The following is a 14,706-nucleotide window of genomic DNA, read 5'->3' as shown; positions in this document are numbered from 1 at the left end:
TCAAAAATGTCATAAAAAGAGGATGCTAGGATCACGAAACACTCCTTTAAATCAGAGAAGATACGCTCCTGCTGCGCTCTCTGCTCCATGTGTTCTGCTCTTTCATTTATTGAAAATGCGCCCCCTTTAATTGCCTATGAGCTGTCCCAAAGAGAGCATACGGCCAGGACCGCGACACTCCGGAGGACAGCAGAGGACAGAAAAATGTGACTCTCCTGCTAGTCTCCTACACAACCAGTTAATTATGTTTTTGTTCATACCGCATACAGTCTGGCCCGCGCCCGAGACTAGCAGGAGAGTCACATTTTCTGTCCTCACATCGGTATAGGCCGTCTGCACGTTAATTGTACGGAGTGTCGCTTCTCTACCTTTATTTTCTCTGATACGGCTGTCTTTAGTGTAATCAAAATGGCGATGTAGTTATGATTAAAAATTCCAAAAAGTTCACCTAAAAAGTGCTATAAGAAGGCAATTTCGAGTCAAAACGTTGTCGTTACATGTTCTTTAAAGAGTCATAAGGCGATTTGTCAGGATCTTTATCGAGTGAATCGTAAGTACATGGAGTTAAACTGTTAAAACATTAGGCCTAATAAACACATGTTGTTGGACTGACTGTACACTCAGCTCAGCTAGTCCGCATATAAAGGCCAAGTAAAAAATAAAACATGTTTCACGTCCGGGTTTTCGAAAAAAAAGGAGGAGGAGGGGGCTTTTTATTTTCTATTTTTTATCGCAAAATTGGTGTAAATACCCATACTTAGAGCTGTTTTAGCGTATACAATAATGCCTGGAAAAAGAAGGCTCGCCCTTTTTTTATTTGATGTTATGAGAGTTACAGCCCCTCCAATGATCTAGGTATCCTAGGTGAATTCAAATTTGCCATCAAATTGCATCGTTTTATATATCAAATTAAAGCCCTTGAGTAAACTAAGCCAAAACTGAAAACCTTTTTTCATAGCACTTTCCGTAGCAAAGTTACATCTTGTCAAAGATTGACTTTCATCAAAAAGATTCAGCTAGCAAAATTCCCCAAAAGCGGCATTTGAGGTGTTTCTAGATCTTAGTCTCATAAGCGATGGCAGCTTTTTTAATGGAACTGCTATCAAAATCCTCTAAAATTCCATGTCGACTTGATTATCACCATAAAAATCATATATTTGGGTCAAGTGAAGTATAGAAAACATATTTATGTAGGTTTCCTTCACCCACCTATTCTCGAAAAAATTCAAATTTCTATGTAAATATGCATTGTGTTGGGGCCCCGGTCTCGGCGAATTCGCTGACTAGTAAATGTGTTAACTAAGGTTTGCCTAGGTTACCTAAATGATCACAAAACCTTCCTAAAGTGTTTCTTGTATATTAACAAGGCTATAGAAAGCATTCCAACTTCCTAGACATATTTTTTGAGAAGTTATATAAACTGAATTTCAAAAAATAAAAATATATTTGAGGAAACCTCAAAAAAGGAAGCGGGAGGGGACGTGAAACATGTTTATTTTTTTATTTTGCCTAATCAGACCCCCAGAACAAAATATTAATTTCTGACATGATCCTGTTCTGGGTCTGAACTGTTTCCATATGAAATCTTGATGGCAAATTGGACAATAGAAGCACATGACATGGTTCTACGTGACAGCTTTTTAATCCCTATTGACATGTTTTAGGTATCCCAGGCAAACCTTAGTTAACACATTTGCTAGTCAGCGAAATTCGCTGAGACCGAGACCCAAACACAATGCATATTTACATAGAAATTTGAATTTTTTTCGAGAATAGGTCGGTGAAGGAAACCTACATAAATATGTTTTCTATACTTCACTTGACCGAAATATATGATTTTTTATGGTGATAATCAAGTCGCAGATGGAATTTTAGAGGGATTTTGATAGCAGTTCCATTAAAAAAAAGCTGCTATCGCCATGAGACTAAGATCTAGAAACACCCCTAAATGCCGTTTTGGGGAATTTTACTATCTGAATCTTTTTTTTTTTTTTCAATTTTTGACAAGATGTAACTTTGTTACGGAAAGTGCTATGACAAAATGTTTTCAGTTTTGGCTTTCTTTACTCAAGGGCTTTAATTTGATATGTAAAATGGTGCAGTTTGATGGCAAATTTGAATTCACCTAGCATACCTACATGTTTGTTGAATCGCGCTATATATATTGTGGACCATCCTTCTGATACTTGTCTTGAGTGTTTGGACAAGAGGAACGGTCTTTTGTCTACCTCTCTGTTTGTAAACAAACCAGGAGGTCGAAATCGTCCTCCTCGCCGAATATGAAAATCAGCGTAATAGTACGGCACTGCTCAGCTCAGCATGTTCAGCCGTTCAGTTTGCGTTGTCCAATGTATGATGCCCAAATCAGATATGAATACTTCTGATGAGCAAATCATTGAATAGGCCTTAAACACTTTCACCCCCCCCCCCCCATGAAATTTATCAAATTTATCACACTAGATTATTTCTAAATTAATTGTGTTATTCAACTTGTCTGACTATAAAGTCCAGTTCCAATAATTGAAACTCCCGGCTCCGACCGGGAGTTCCAACAGGTGCTGTGTATGTGTTTGTATGAGTTAAATGTGCATTCACATACACACTTAGTCGTCGGTTCGAACGATATTGGAGCATATGAAAATGAAATATCAGAGTGCTAATATTCCTTACAAAGCATGGGATTGAATAACATGCCAAAGATTCACAGAGGATGATAATAGTTTGTTTGTCCTCCACCACACTAATGCAGGTCTTTTTTATCAACCTTATAACCTTTTGTGCAAGCACCCTATTGAATTTGAAATATTCAAATAATATTAAATATAAATATTTAAAGGAGGATTTCATGATCCCAGCATCCTAGTCTTTTTATGACATTTTTCAGTAGATGGGCCTATCCACAAAAAAAGCTTATTCTCAAAAATTTCAGTTGATTTTAATGGAAGGGATGAACGTTTGGACAGTATTTATTGTGGGACATTAGAGCACATCAGACATATTGAATTGCATTCTGAATTGAAGAATGGCCTTCTGATATCAAATAATTTTGAATTTTGAAATTAGCAATGTAATACACATTTTATGGCAAATCATTAAAAATTGATATTTTTGATATTTAACAGTAAACTTTATAAATGTGATGATTTATATTTGAAGTGTATGTAGGTGGGATGAAAAGCCGACAATCAATTGAAAATTTTGACCTTTTCATTATTGAAGATATGGATTTTTCCCAAAAACACCTAAAAAATTAGGTCTTTTTGGGAAAAAATCCATATCTTCAATATGAAAGGTCAAAATTTTCAATCGGCTTTTCCTCCCAGCTACATACACTTTAAGACTGTATCATTAAATTTATAAAATTTACTTTGAGGACTGTCATATCTCAAAATGTGAAAAATATCAAATTTTAATAATTTGTCATAAAATTTGTATTATATCGTGAATTTCATAAAATGAAAATTATTTGATATCAGAAAGACATTCTTCAGTATTCAGAATGCAATTCGATAGGTCTGATGTGCTCTCATGTCTCACATATAACGCTCATTCCAGTTCCCTTAACAACTCGGTTGTAATTTTCAAAATTCAAAGCCTGGTTATGCTGATGTTTGTGATGATGTAGCCCAAGCATGTACATTATATTTATTTTTCTTTAAAAATCTAATCAAACCTGTACCTGCTTATTTTGATACTGTTTTCAGATGTCGGTGTTACAGTGCTTGAATAGATTAGCAGGCCACTCATCAAGAGCCACTTCTTGTTTACATCATGCACATGCTTTGGCTGCCAGAAATATAAGGTAAGTTAAGATAGTGTACTGACCTACAAGATTTTATTAAAGTGGGTCCCCATTTAAAGGTATTATTATCAGTGATCCAGCCAAAATGCAGGTATACCGTATTCTCATTAAACATAAAATTTAAATCCCTGTCTAAAACGCCCCTACCATTTTTTTTTCAAACAAACTGTTCCGTAAATGTTGTCATAATACCATCAGGCTGGGAAATAAGTGGGGGCCAGGGGCCATTTAGCCCCTGGTTCCCTGTAAAACCCGGTGAACCAGAGGCTATTTTTTTACAAAGTAGCCCCTGGTCCGGTACTTCTTATTTCCCAGCCTGAATACCATACAGTATCAAGCACTGTCAGACGGTACTAGCGATGTTTTTGATGGGAATTATCATTCTAAAAAGGACTTCTAATTGGGAAAATGCAACACCTTGAGGGCATTAATTAAAGAGAATACTGTATTTGTCATTTATAGGAATAGCTTATTAAGTGAAGGATAAACCTGTCAAATTTGCACAAGAAATTTTGGTAAAAAGGACAAAAACATGTCGTGCTGAAACAATATGAAGCTCCATTCAATTGTGTATTGTTGCAAGTGTCCATATGGACTGAATCTGTTCCAACTCCGACTTAAACAATCACAAGTCAATCACTTCAATATAACGATAATGATAGACAGAGATAAAAAAAGACTAAATCGCGTCTGACGTCAGTGTCAGTCAACTTCCCTACAAATCCTTGATTGGTTAATAGCACGTAAAAGTAAGGCCGATTTACTGGTGCCGATCAGAGAAAAGGAATAGCAGAAAATGGCGAAAAATTACATACTTTTACAAGGCAAAAAGTAACTTTTCTAGGTTTTGTTGATATGGTGCCTTCGGGAAAGAAAGTTTCCTACTATAAAGACCTAACTTTTGAGATGGTTGGTATGTTTTCGCTAATTACCAAAAGATAAATACGGATTCGGCTGTCTGCCAAACTCATAGCAATATAATACCAAAATCTGTGGAGGCTATTATCAGGTCACTCACCTTTAAGTGTGGTACTTATTTTAAAAGATAATAAATATGAAGGGTACAGTTTAATCAAGCACTTAATGAGTGATGCAATGTTTTCTTTGCTCTGCAGTACCACGTCACCGTTAGCACATCTTATCCTCCTCTCAAGAGTGCGTGTGGTGGACAATTCATCTCTTGGGGCAGCAGCAGCCGCTAATAAACCACCTCGTGTTATCATGGTCTACAACAAGCAGAGAATAGGCACGGTAGGAGATAAAGTCTTATTGGCCATCATGGGACAAAAGAAGAAAGCCTTGGTTGTTGGAGTTAAACAGTACGGCAAAAATATGACTCCTAAATTTGACAGTAATAATGTTATCTTACTAGAAGACAATGAGAACCCAACAGGAACAAGGATTACCGTACCGATACCATCACATCTAAGGAAGAGAAAGGATCTAGCAAAAGTCTTTGCTATAGCAACTAGATTTGTGTGAAATTACAGCAGATGACAATAATGGACAAATATGTGCAAAATGAAGTGCCATACTGGATCTAATTAGCACCCGGCCCTCCCCAATAAGCACTCCATATGGGTGTTTTCAAGTGACAATTGATTCCGTCTAAGCGTGCACAATTTTGCAATTTTACCATATTTTGGTCCAAAACATGGTGTTTTCAGGGCCAAAAAGGAACAAGCGCAGGGCAATTTTGGGGGTCCCCAATTTTGGTGGCCCTGGCCCAATGATAAGTCCGGCCCTAACCGTGCGCACCTATGTTTCGCTGATTGGCCGCACTGAGTACGATCAAATCAATCACACATTTAATTCATTTCTACTAAGATAGTCTGATATAAATAATATTGAATGGCTTAATTTTGTGTGATACAAGAATATAATTATTGCACTCGATAGAAAAATATAACACTCATCTTTGACTTGTGAACTATTTCTCTCTTGTGCGATATATTCTTGCATCACCTTCAAAGTCATTCAATATTATATGAGATTAGAATTTTGATGTGAATCTGTGATTCTCATAAACAAATGTTGGATCAAAAAAAGGTTACTTCTCATCAAAGTTTTTAACAATACAAAGTGATGATATTCCTTATAGGATTATTGTATTACCTCTGTGGGAATCAACATTGTACATTGCAATGAAATTCTACCCTTTTATTATAACTTGAGTTCCTCGGAACCTCTACTGGAAGCAGCATGCCCTATAATTGAATAAAAACTAAGCTAATTTACAGGGACTTGTAAGTAGTGATTTTATTGTTTTGTTTCATTTTTAGAAATTTAACAAACCGTAAAAACGCAATAGTTACCATATAAATTATGTGCTTACTATCGAGCGCTTTTGAAAACATGAAATTGTACCAAAGTCCGGCTCTTTACCAACTGAGATAATGGGGTTGAGACACAAATTTGGAGATTTACTTGTCCGTATATAACTGTGTATCAATGATTTGCTCAAAACCCTTTACAGTTTTGTGGATGGGGCACTTCATGTTTGCATGTTTTTAAAGCGCTCGATAGTAAGCATATATTCTAACTATCAAGTTTTTGCAGTTGTTGGTGATCAATTTGCAATCTTTCTACCTTAATGTAAAACATAAATGAATACAATACAGACAGCTTAATATTGCATGTTATTGCATTGGCACATTATTACAAAAGTATAAAAAAAACAATGGCATTGATGTTATGAATTCTCAACAAATTTATAATTATATGTATATACAAATATATTACAGACAACAAATCATCAAGCATTATGATCTTACTACTCTTATTTTTGAGGCCCTTTAAAAAACATGTACATAGTAACTCTTTTTCATAATGCACTGAAATTGTTATATTATGTGTGTGCATCATATGCGTGATATACAGACAGCAAAAAAATACAGGTACACCATCATTTTCACCCTAAACGATATGTTAAAATTAAAACCAGCAGTCTGTACCTTTAGCTCTGATTTTAAGACCTTATTTGTTAAAATCGGTTGAGAAAAAAGACCCAATGATCCAAAATGCCAAGGAAGATGCCAGAGGAAGATGCAAATTCAAAAGTTGCATTTGAATGTTCTATAGATGGGCATTTTGAAGCTCATTGATATTTTGATGACCATAGAACATTGCACTAATAATGTAAGCATTTGTTTCATCCGTGTAAGTTCTTTTTGTATTGTTCAATCATCTTAGCCATTTTATTTATAGTTTCTGTCACTCCGTCACCGTTAATAGCACTTGCTGCTTGGATGTGCCAGGGATTTCCTGAAAGTTGTTCAAGGTCTAGTAGATCTACTAACTCAGATGGCTGTATGACATCTGAAACAAACCAAAATGACAACAAATTATGAAATGTATTGGATTATTTGAGCAGTTATAAAACTTTAGTAATAAGGTCATGGTTCTAGGCTCTTTTAATTGGAATGTAAGTTTGGTGCAGTTGCTTTATTTTTCTAATTTTAGGGCAACTTTAGGATGAATCACTTTTCAATCCTCTGGTCACCATGGCATACTGTTACAGTTTTTAAAATATTTGATACTTCCATTTTGAGATGTGGTCTCCCAAAAATGAGAAAAGAATTTTGATATGATGTATTTATATATTAACTGATTTACTATTTCGCGCAAGGTTAATATTATAAATGTGACATGCCATGTCAAAAGGAGACACTTTTGGCCAGGATCGTAAATGAAAAAATAGCCAAAAATCTGCCCGGGGGTAATTTTTCCACAATTTGGGTTTGTTGCAAATTTGTGATCTTATTAATGTTTAGAATATTGTCTGATAGTTTCAGATCGGAATATAACTGGAATCTTGTATTTTTTGAGAAATTTTTCAAGGTAATTCCTACTCTCAACATTGTCAATAATATTTTTCAAGGCCGATATCTCAATTTCCAATTTTATGATACCATAAGTTATGAACTCAATATCTTCGCTTAGGAATGTCCGATTTCATTGGGGAAAACATCGTTGTGGAGCAAAATATCTCCATATTTAAGATATGTAAAAACCTGTCTCCTTTTGACATGGCACATCACAAATATCAATTACCTGGCAGGTCTTGTTTATTGGCTACAACGACAAGTGGTATTCCTGGTGGCATGTCATCATGCTTCATCATTTCATGTAAATCATCACGGGCTTCCTGCATGCGCTCTTTATCAGTGCTGTCAATCATAAACAAAATGCCTGAAAAGACAAATATAATAATATTAAATTATAAAAGAGGGTCATAAGCCAAAGAAAAGTTCTCAGATTAAATAATTTTGTAATATAAACAACCAGTTGTTCTTCAATTACAGGTTGCATTTGATACCCTAATTGCAGTCCCGAAGTCCAAATTTTCAGAAAAAAATCATGTTTTTTACACTTTTTTGGCCAAAAAGGTCCAAATTTTGGTAAGTAAGTCCACTTTTCACAAAATTGCCCCCCCCCTGGAAAAAAGTCCACCTTTTCAAAATCAGCATCCCCCAATGAAATCCTGTGTACGGGCCTGACCCTGTTTGAACCAGGCCAAGGGTTTGACCATTAGGCGACGAAAAAAACCTGTTTACGGGCCCTACCAACCCAGATTTTGCGTTTTGGAGTCCTCCTTTAAACATTTGCTGGGTACTACCCCGGGGGGTACTCAAGTTTGGTTTTGGTAGGGACGTGCCGCTGAGAATTTGAAAGTGGACCCATAAATATACCAATTTTTCAAGAAATGTTGACCCATTGATATACCAAAAGTCAAAATGTTCGGCCGAATTTAACCCAAATTGTCTTAGTTTTTACAAATTTTCCCAAAATTTTGGGAAAATTTTGGCTACATTAGGGGAAAATTGGGCTATTTTCCGAAAAAAAATGGGAAAATTTTGAAAAGAGGACCCATTCATATACCAAAATAGGCTTTGAAAAAGGGGTCATTGATATACCAAGAGGCTGAAAATGCTACCCATATTTGCGGCACGTCACCGAATGGTCATTTGTACTGAGTACCCCCTTCGGGGGTACTACCTACGGTCTTCACTGATTTGACACTGAACATTTGAGATGTTATGCATATGTTACCATACATTCTGACTCTAACAATAAAATAAAAATACAAAATCGCATTTAGGTTTTCAGGCCGCCTACAGCTAACATACTTGTTGTTATAAAATTGTTAGTTTCTTTTGCTGCTCTTTTTTTTTTTTTCTTCTTCTTTCCTTCCTTTGTTTTTTTTTCCGTATATGTAATTCTTGAATTCTTCATTGATGTCCTGAACACATCTTACCATGGCAGCCCGGATAAAAATGTTTGTGCATTGGTTTCATCTTATCCCCACCACCAACATCCCAAAGTAGAAATTCTGCACCCTCTACTTTCACTCTCTCAACGTTCCACGATGTCACAGTTGTCATCCGTGTGTCATTCTGTACAAGACGGTACAAAAATGTTGTTTTCCCTGAATGAAAGATAGTAATCATAATACTCGTATAATCATAATAATAGCAACATGTGTTTATTTTTAAGTTTTCCCAAGTCGATGTCTTTTATGTTTCCTGATGATACCTCCGCAGAGACGACAAGTTCGTTTTCTCTTCTCCAACTTTAGAGGTGTAGTATGTATGGCTGTTAAGACCTTCTTTTTTCAGCATTGCTGATGTCACCTAAAGACCCCATATTATTTTTGAACACATGCTTTGTTACCTAAAGACCCCTTATTTTTCAGTTCCATCTGTCACCCAAAGATCCTTATTTTTAAGCAGAGCAACTTTCATTTTATCACTGATGTTGAATACTTATATATTTTGAAATAACAAAGCCATTTGAAATCATTTAGAACTAGAAATTCAATGTTTGAGGCTTCTTTTGGCATGTTTGGCTCTCACCCAAAGCCTTAAGGGCTGGGGTATGAACGTTTGGACAGTATTTATTGTGGGACATTAGAGCACATCAGACATATCAATTGCATTCTGAATACGAAGAATGTCATTCTGATATCAAATAATTTAGATTTTTGAAATTCGCAATTTAATACACATTTTATGGCAAATCATTAAAATTGATATTTTTGATATTTAACAGTACTTGAAGTAAACTTTATAAATCTGATGATTTATACTTAAAGTGTATGTAGGTGGGATGAAAAGCCGACGATCAATTGAAAATTTTGACCTTTCGTATTGAAGATATGGATTTTTTTTCCCAAAACACCAAAAAAAAATTAGGTCTCTTTGGGGAAAAAATCCATATCTTCAATATGAAAGGTCAAAATTTTCAATTGACCGTCGGCTTTTCCTCCCTGCTACATACACTTTAAGAATATGTCATTAGATTTATATAATTTACTTCGAGGACTGTTATAAATCAAAAATTTGAAAAATATCAAATTTTTATAATTTGTCATAAAATTTGTATTATATTGTGATTTTCAAAAATGAAAATTATTTGATATCAGAAAGACATGCTTCGTATTCAGAATGCAATTCGATAGGTCTGAGGTGCTCTCATGTCCCACAAAAAATACTGTCGAAACGCAATAAACGCTCATTTTAGATCCCTTAATAGGACCGAATCCCATTTAAAAAAGGTCATATTTTCACCCTATGCCCCTACTTTAGGTTCTAATGGGCCATCTCTCACTCAATGACCCCATATTTTGTACATTTTGCTCTCACCGTGAATACCAAAAATCATACGCTCACCCAATGACCCCATATTTTTTATATTGCTCTCACCGAATGCCCTTACTATGAAAGTGTCAGCCCTACACCTACATGTGACCTATATCCATTTTATATAAAGTGAGCCCCCCCGGTTTCTTCTCCGCCAGAAAAAATCAGGTACAAAGCACTTTAGCAACAAAACATAATTGTCATGTGCTCTGTATTTAAAGTCATAATGTACGATCTTATAATATGAATTTGGTTAATTTTTTTCAAACCTGATTTTTTGGCATATTTGTAATGTTTACACATGTCACAACTTGCACCTAAATGGAATCAGCCAAATTTGTGTTTGCAGGTAAACAGAGCAAAGTTCGACATTAAGTCATAATTCAAGAAATTATGACTTTGTCTTTATGTCCGCCCATAGAACTGCGTGTTAAACGGCCAAAATAACAAGCAGTGTTTCTTTCACGTTACCTCGTTATTTCAGCTCAAAATGGACAGAAACCATTCCCTATCATTATTACTAGTATTATTTCAGCATTTTGAGTATATAATGACAAATTTAAAATTGGAAGGAAATCGTACATTAAAGGGCATTTCGTGATCCACAGCCTCATCCCCCACTTTTCTCAAAAAAGTTGAGATTTTTATATCACTGGAAACCTCTGGCTACATAATGTTTATGTACAAAATATTTCTTGCAGATTAATTCGTTTAGCAAAGATATCGTGAAATTTGAATTTCGTTCTGGTGCACCAGAACGAAATTACAACGCATTGTCTATGGAGCAGTGTAATACACATAATCATGCATATCTCGCAAACGCAATATCGGAATCAACTGAAATTTTGGGAATATGCTTTTTTCGTGGATATGTACTGAAAATGTCATAAAAAGAGGACGCTAGGATCACGAAATACTCCTTTAAGCCTTTAAAGGGAAATGATTGTCACGAAGAGGGGGATGGGGTCATCGATCGATTAATTTGGGAGGGAAGCTATTGGGAGATAACAACTTTATTGCAATTTGAAAATTTACTCGATAGTATATAATTGTTTCAACCCCAATATTATTTTTGGTGACAAATTACTTTGTGACTCCTTATATAGTTTACTTACCAGAATAATCAAGTCCCCCTATGACTACCGGTATGTTTGATTCTGGTCGGTTGAAGATCGAACAGGTTCCAATGTTTGGACTAAGAAGAGCTCTGGCAGCATCGGCCAAGCTACTCGGAAGATACGTTATGGCTTTCTTGAGTTGGAATCGTCCGTCATTACTGCAGATGGAAGACAGAGGAAGATTTGACTACATTTCGACCATAGGCGTAGATCCCGGGGGATTTATCCCCCAATATTTTGCCAGGGGATGGTCCATACAATCATCCCCCCCAATGTTGACGCCTGATAATGGGTTTCTGACCAAATTAACCTCATATTTGCCCATTTTAGCCCCAAAAGTGCAAATTTTCGCGCGCTTCGCGCGCATTTAATCTACTTTTACACCATATTTCATCAGTTTAGCTTCAAGATAGCAAAAATTTTCGCGCGCATTTATATCATAAACTAATTCTGTCGCCAAAGGCTGCTGGATTGACTATACTTCAAGATTTTTTTCAAAATTCATCCCCCCCCCCCCCAATGTCAAAAAGAAATCTACGCCACTGATTTCGACTCGTGTTCCCCCAGACGACGTTCAATCATTGACATATTGTCAGCCTATATACTGGCTTAAGTCATTTTTTGTAATTTTGAGAACAAAGTGCAAAATATGGTTCAAGCATGCACATAGGCATAGATCCGGGGGGATAAATCCCCCAATATTTTGTCAGGGGAGATGATCCATACAATCATCCCCCCAATGTTGACGCCTGTATGTGGGTTTCTGACCAAATTAAACCTCATATTTGGCCATTTTAGCCACCAAAGTGCACATTTTTATTTTATTCCATTTTGCACCACATTTCAACAATTTAGCTTTAAAATAGCAAAATTTGTACCATAAACTTATTATGTCGGCAAAAGGTGCTGAATTCACTTGACTTCAAGAAATTTCTTTCAACCCCATCCCCCTCAATGTCCGCGAAAAGAAATCTACGCCACTGAGCATGCATCAGTTATGTACTCACCCTAATTATTCCGGATTATTCCCTTTAATCATCAACTTTAGAAGTGAAGGGTATGTACAAAACGGTATTTAAAAAAAATTGAAAAAAAGAAAATGAAGCAAAATTCTTGTTCCTGTTCCAAAGTTTCCAATACAAATTTGTTGAAATAAGAGAATTTGAAAGTTTCGGCATTATTTTGTGTCATTTTGATGATGCTATGCTAGAAAAAAAGGGGGTCATTGGGTGGCCGCAACTAAAAAAGGGGGGTCATCGGGTATGACTTTTTTAAAAAGCGGGATAGTCGACCTAAAAAGAGAAGGACTATTGACAGGCACATACTGTCACTTCCAAAGTTGGGTGCCCGCCCCCCACCCCCGGGGTAAGACGATATCGATATTCCATCTATTTTTAGTTTTGTAACATGAGATCATTGAAACCTCATGGGAAAAAAAGTATTAGTAACATATATCACTCTGTCATTCAATTATTGTTTTATCTCATTTTTTCAATTTATTGTTTTATTCAAAGTAAACATTGTTGGTGATAAATTGCATTAACAGAAACATAACTAGAGTTATGCCACGAATATCAGGTGGTGGCTTCTGATTTACCTCATTTGACCTTTAACATCGGGTAAACTCGGGTTTGACTACTCATGCTCCCTCAAATCAAGGATAATTTGCATCACATTTACTGGGTCCATTTTAACATTTTAACATTTGACCTTTCCTAACCTTTTGACCTCAGATGACCTTCATACTCCCCAAGTGCCGGGGATTGTTTTCGCCGAGTTACAGTCTTGGAGCCATTTTAAATTTGACCTGACCTTTGACCTCGGATAACCTTGTGCTGTTTCATGTCTCAGGGATCATTTTTTACCGAGTTAAAGCCCAATCAGAGCAACTTGACCTGAATAATAATAATAATATTAATAATATCGCGCATCTGCAAAAAGCACTCATGGCGTAACAAAGAACTCAAGCAAAGAGCAATGAAACCAAACAACAACAAAATAGGCCTATTATGAAAACAAGATGAAGATATAAACAAGAACTTAATTATAAGCAATATTCATAAGATGAGATGATTTAAATGATTCAAGTGAAGAGCAAGTACGAGGAGCTGCCAACAACAAGATTTTTGTTAGCTGAGAGCAAGCCTGTGCGTGGTGGATTGTATGGATGAAGAAGTTGAGTGATCATGGTGCAGATCAAACAGCGCGATATGTGAGAGGAAGTGAGTCTCAAATGAACTGGCAGCCAATGTAAATCAGATAAAATTGGGGTTATATGTGACTGGGTGGTTCGATGCGTGTCAAGACGAGCAGCTGTGTTTTAAATCAACTAACGATGAATTTGTTCTTTTGGAAGTCCAAGAAGTAAAGAATTACCAATGTCCTTTGACCTTTACTGTTTCCAATTTTCCCCAAGTGTCAGGAATCATTTTCCCCAAGTTACAGCCCAATCGGAGCAACGTTACATTGGTCCTGATCTTTGACCTCGGATGACCTTTACAGTTTCATACTCCACAAGTGTCGGGGATTATTTTCTGTAAGTTACAGCCTAATCAGAGTAACTTGAAATTTGATCTGACCTTTGACCTCGGATGACCTTTACCGGTTCATAGCTCACAAGTGTCAGGGATTATTGTCTGTTAGTTACAGCCTGATAGGAACAACTTCTAATTTAATCTGACCTTTGACCTCGGATGACCTTTGCGGTTTCATACTCCCCAAGTGTCAGGGATCATTTCCCCCGAGTTACAGCCCAATCAGAGCAACTTTAAATTTGACCTGACCTTTGACCTCAGATGACCTACAGTTTCATACTCCCCAAGTGCCGGGGATTGTTTTCCCCGAGTTACAGCACCATCGGTGCAACTTTAACATTTGATCTTTGATGACCTCAGATGAATGTTTCATAACTTTCATTATTTCATGATCCCCTCATATCAAGGATTATTTTTAAATAAATAAATAAATAAATAAATAAATAAATAAATAAATAAATATCAAGGATTATTTTTACTAAATTTTAGCCCAATCGGACATATTTCAACATTTTGCCACCCCAAGTATTTGCCATTATTGCACCATCAGTAGAAACTATATTGTATAGCATTTACCACATAGCCATAGGGACTGTGCAATAATTATGAGC

The 14,706-nt window shown here is 36.1% G+C and overlaps 2 protein-coding genes across 3 annotated transcripts; one reads left to right on the top strand and one right to left on the bottom strand.

Moving 5' to 3' along the window:
* The first annotated feature begins 385 nt into the window (after positions 1 to 385).
* On the top strand, positions 386 to 6,039 carry LOC140153221 (large ribosomal subunit protein uL14m-like). Of its 2 annotated transcripts, none has more exons than XM_072175907.1 (3): positions 386 to 468; positions 3,705 to 3,802; positions 4,918 to 6,039. In XM_072175907.1, the coding sequence occupies exons 2-3, from the start codon at positions 3,705 to 3,707 to the stop codon at positions 5,282 to 5,284; spliced, it is 465 nt and encodes a 154-aa protein (XP_072032008.1). In that variant the 5' UTR covers positions 386 to 468; the 3' UTR covers positions 5,285 to 6,039. The 2 variants fall into 2 exon arrangements, with proteins under 2 accessions (XP_072032008.1, XP_072032007.1); XM_072175906.1 differs by having other exon boundaries at positions 386 to 550.
* A 914-nt stretch (positions 6,040 to 6,953) lies between these two features.
* LOC140152232 (ADP-ribosylation factor-like) lies at positions 6,954 to 14,682 on the bottom strand. The gene is made up of 5 exons (XM_072174534.1): positions 14,672 to 14,682; positions 11,559 to 11,719; positions 9,060 to 9,230; positions 7,856 to 7,993; positions 6,954 to 7,120 (listed from the first exon to the last, which is right to left on the bottom strand). Exons 1-5 carry the CDS (start codon positions 14,680 to 14,682, stop codon positions 6,954 to 6,956), a joined length of 648 nt encoding a protein of 215 aa, XP_072030635.1.
* Between the last annotated feature and the right edge of the window lie 24 nt (positions 14,683 to 14,706).

The sequence above is a fragment of the Amphiura filiformis genome, chromosome 5, assembly GCF_039555335.1.
Source record: "Amphiura filiformis chromosome 5, Afil_fr2py, whole genome shotgun sequence".
NCBI classification, from domain to species: domain Eukaryota; kingdom Metazoa; phylum Echinodermata; class Ophiuroidea; order Amphilepidida; family Amphiuridae; genus Amphiura; species Amphiura filiformis.
This window is presented reverse-complemented; position numbering and strand designations above follow the sequence as displayed.

Bases quoted from the DNA above. Each gene is read 5' to 3' on its own strand.
- LOC140153221 (XM_072175907.1), top strand. From the start codon at position 3,705: ATGTCGGTGTTACAGTGCTTGAATAGATTAGCAGGCCACTCATCAAGA. The intron at 3,803-4,917 runs GTAAGTTAAGAT...TTTGCTCTGCAG, and splicing joins TTGGCTGCCAGAAATATAAG to TACCACGTCACCGTTAGCAC.
- LOC140152232 (XM_072174534.1), bottom strand. The intron at 9,231-11,558 runs GTAAGTAAACTA...TCTTTCATTCAG, and splicing joins AGGGGGACTTGATTATTCTG to GGAAAACAACATTTTTGTAC. The intron at 7,994-9,059 runs GTAAGATGTGTT...TTGTCTTTTCAG, and splicing joins TTTTTATCCGGGCTGCCATG to GCATTTTGTTTATGATTGAC.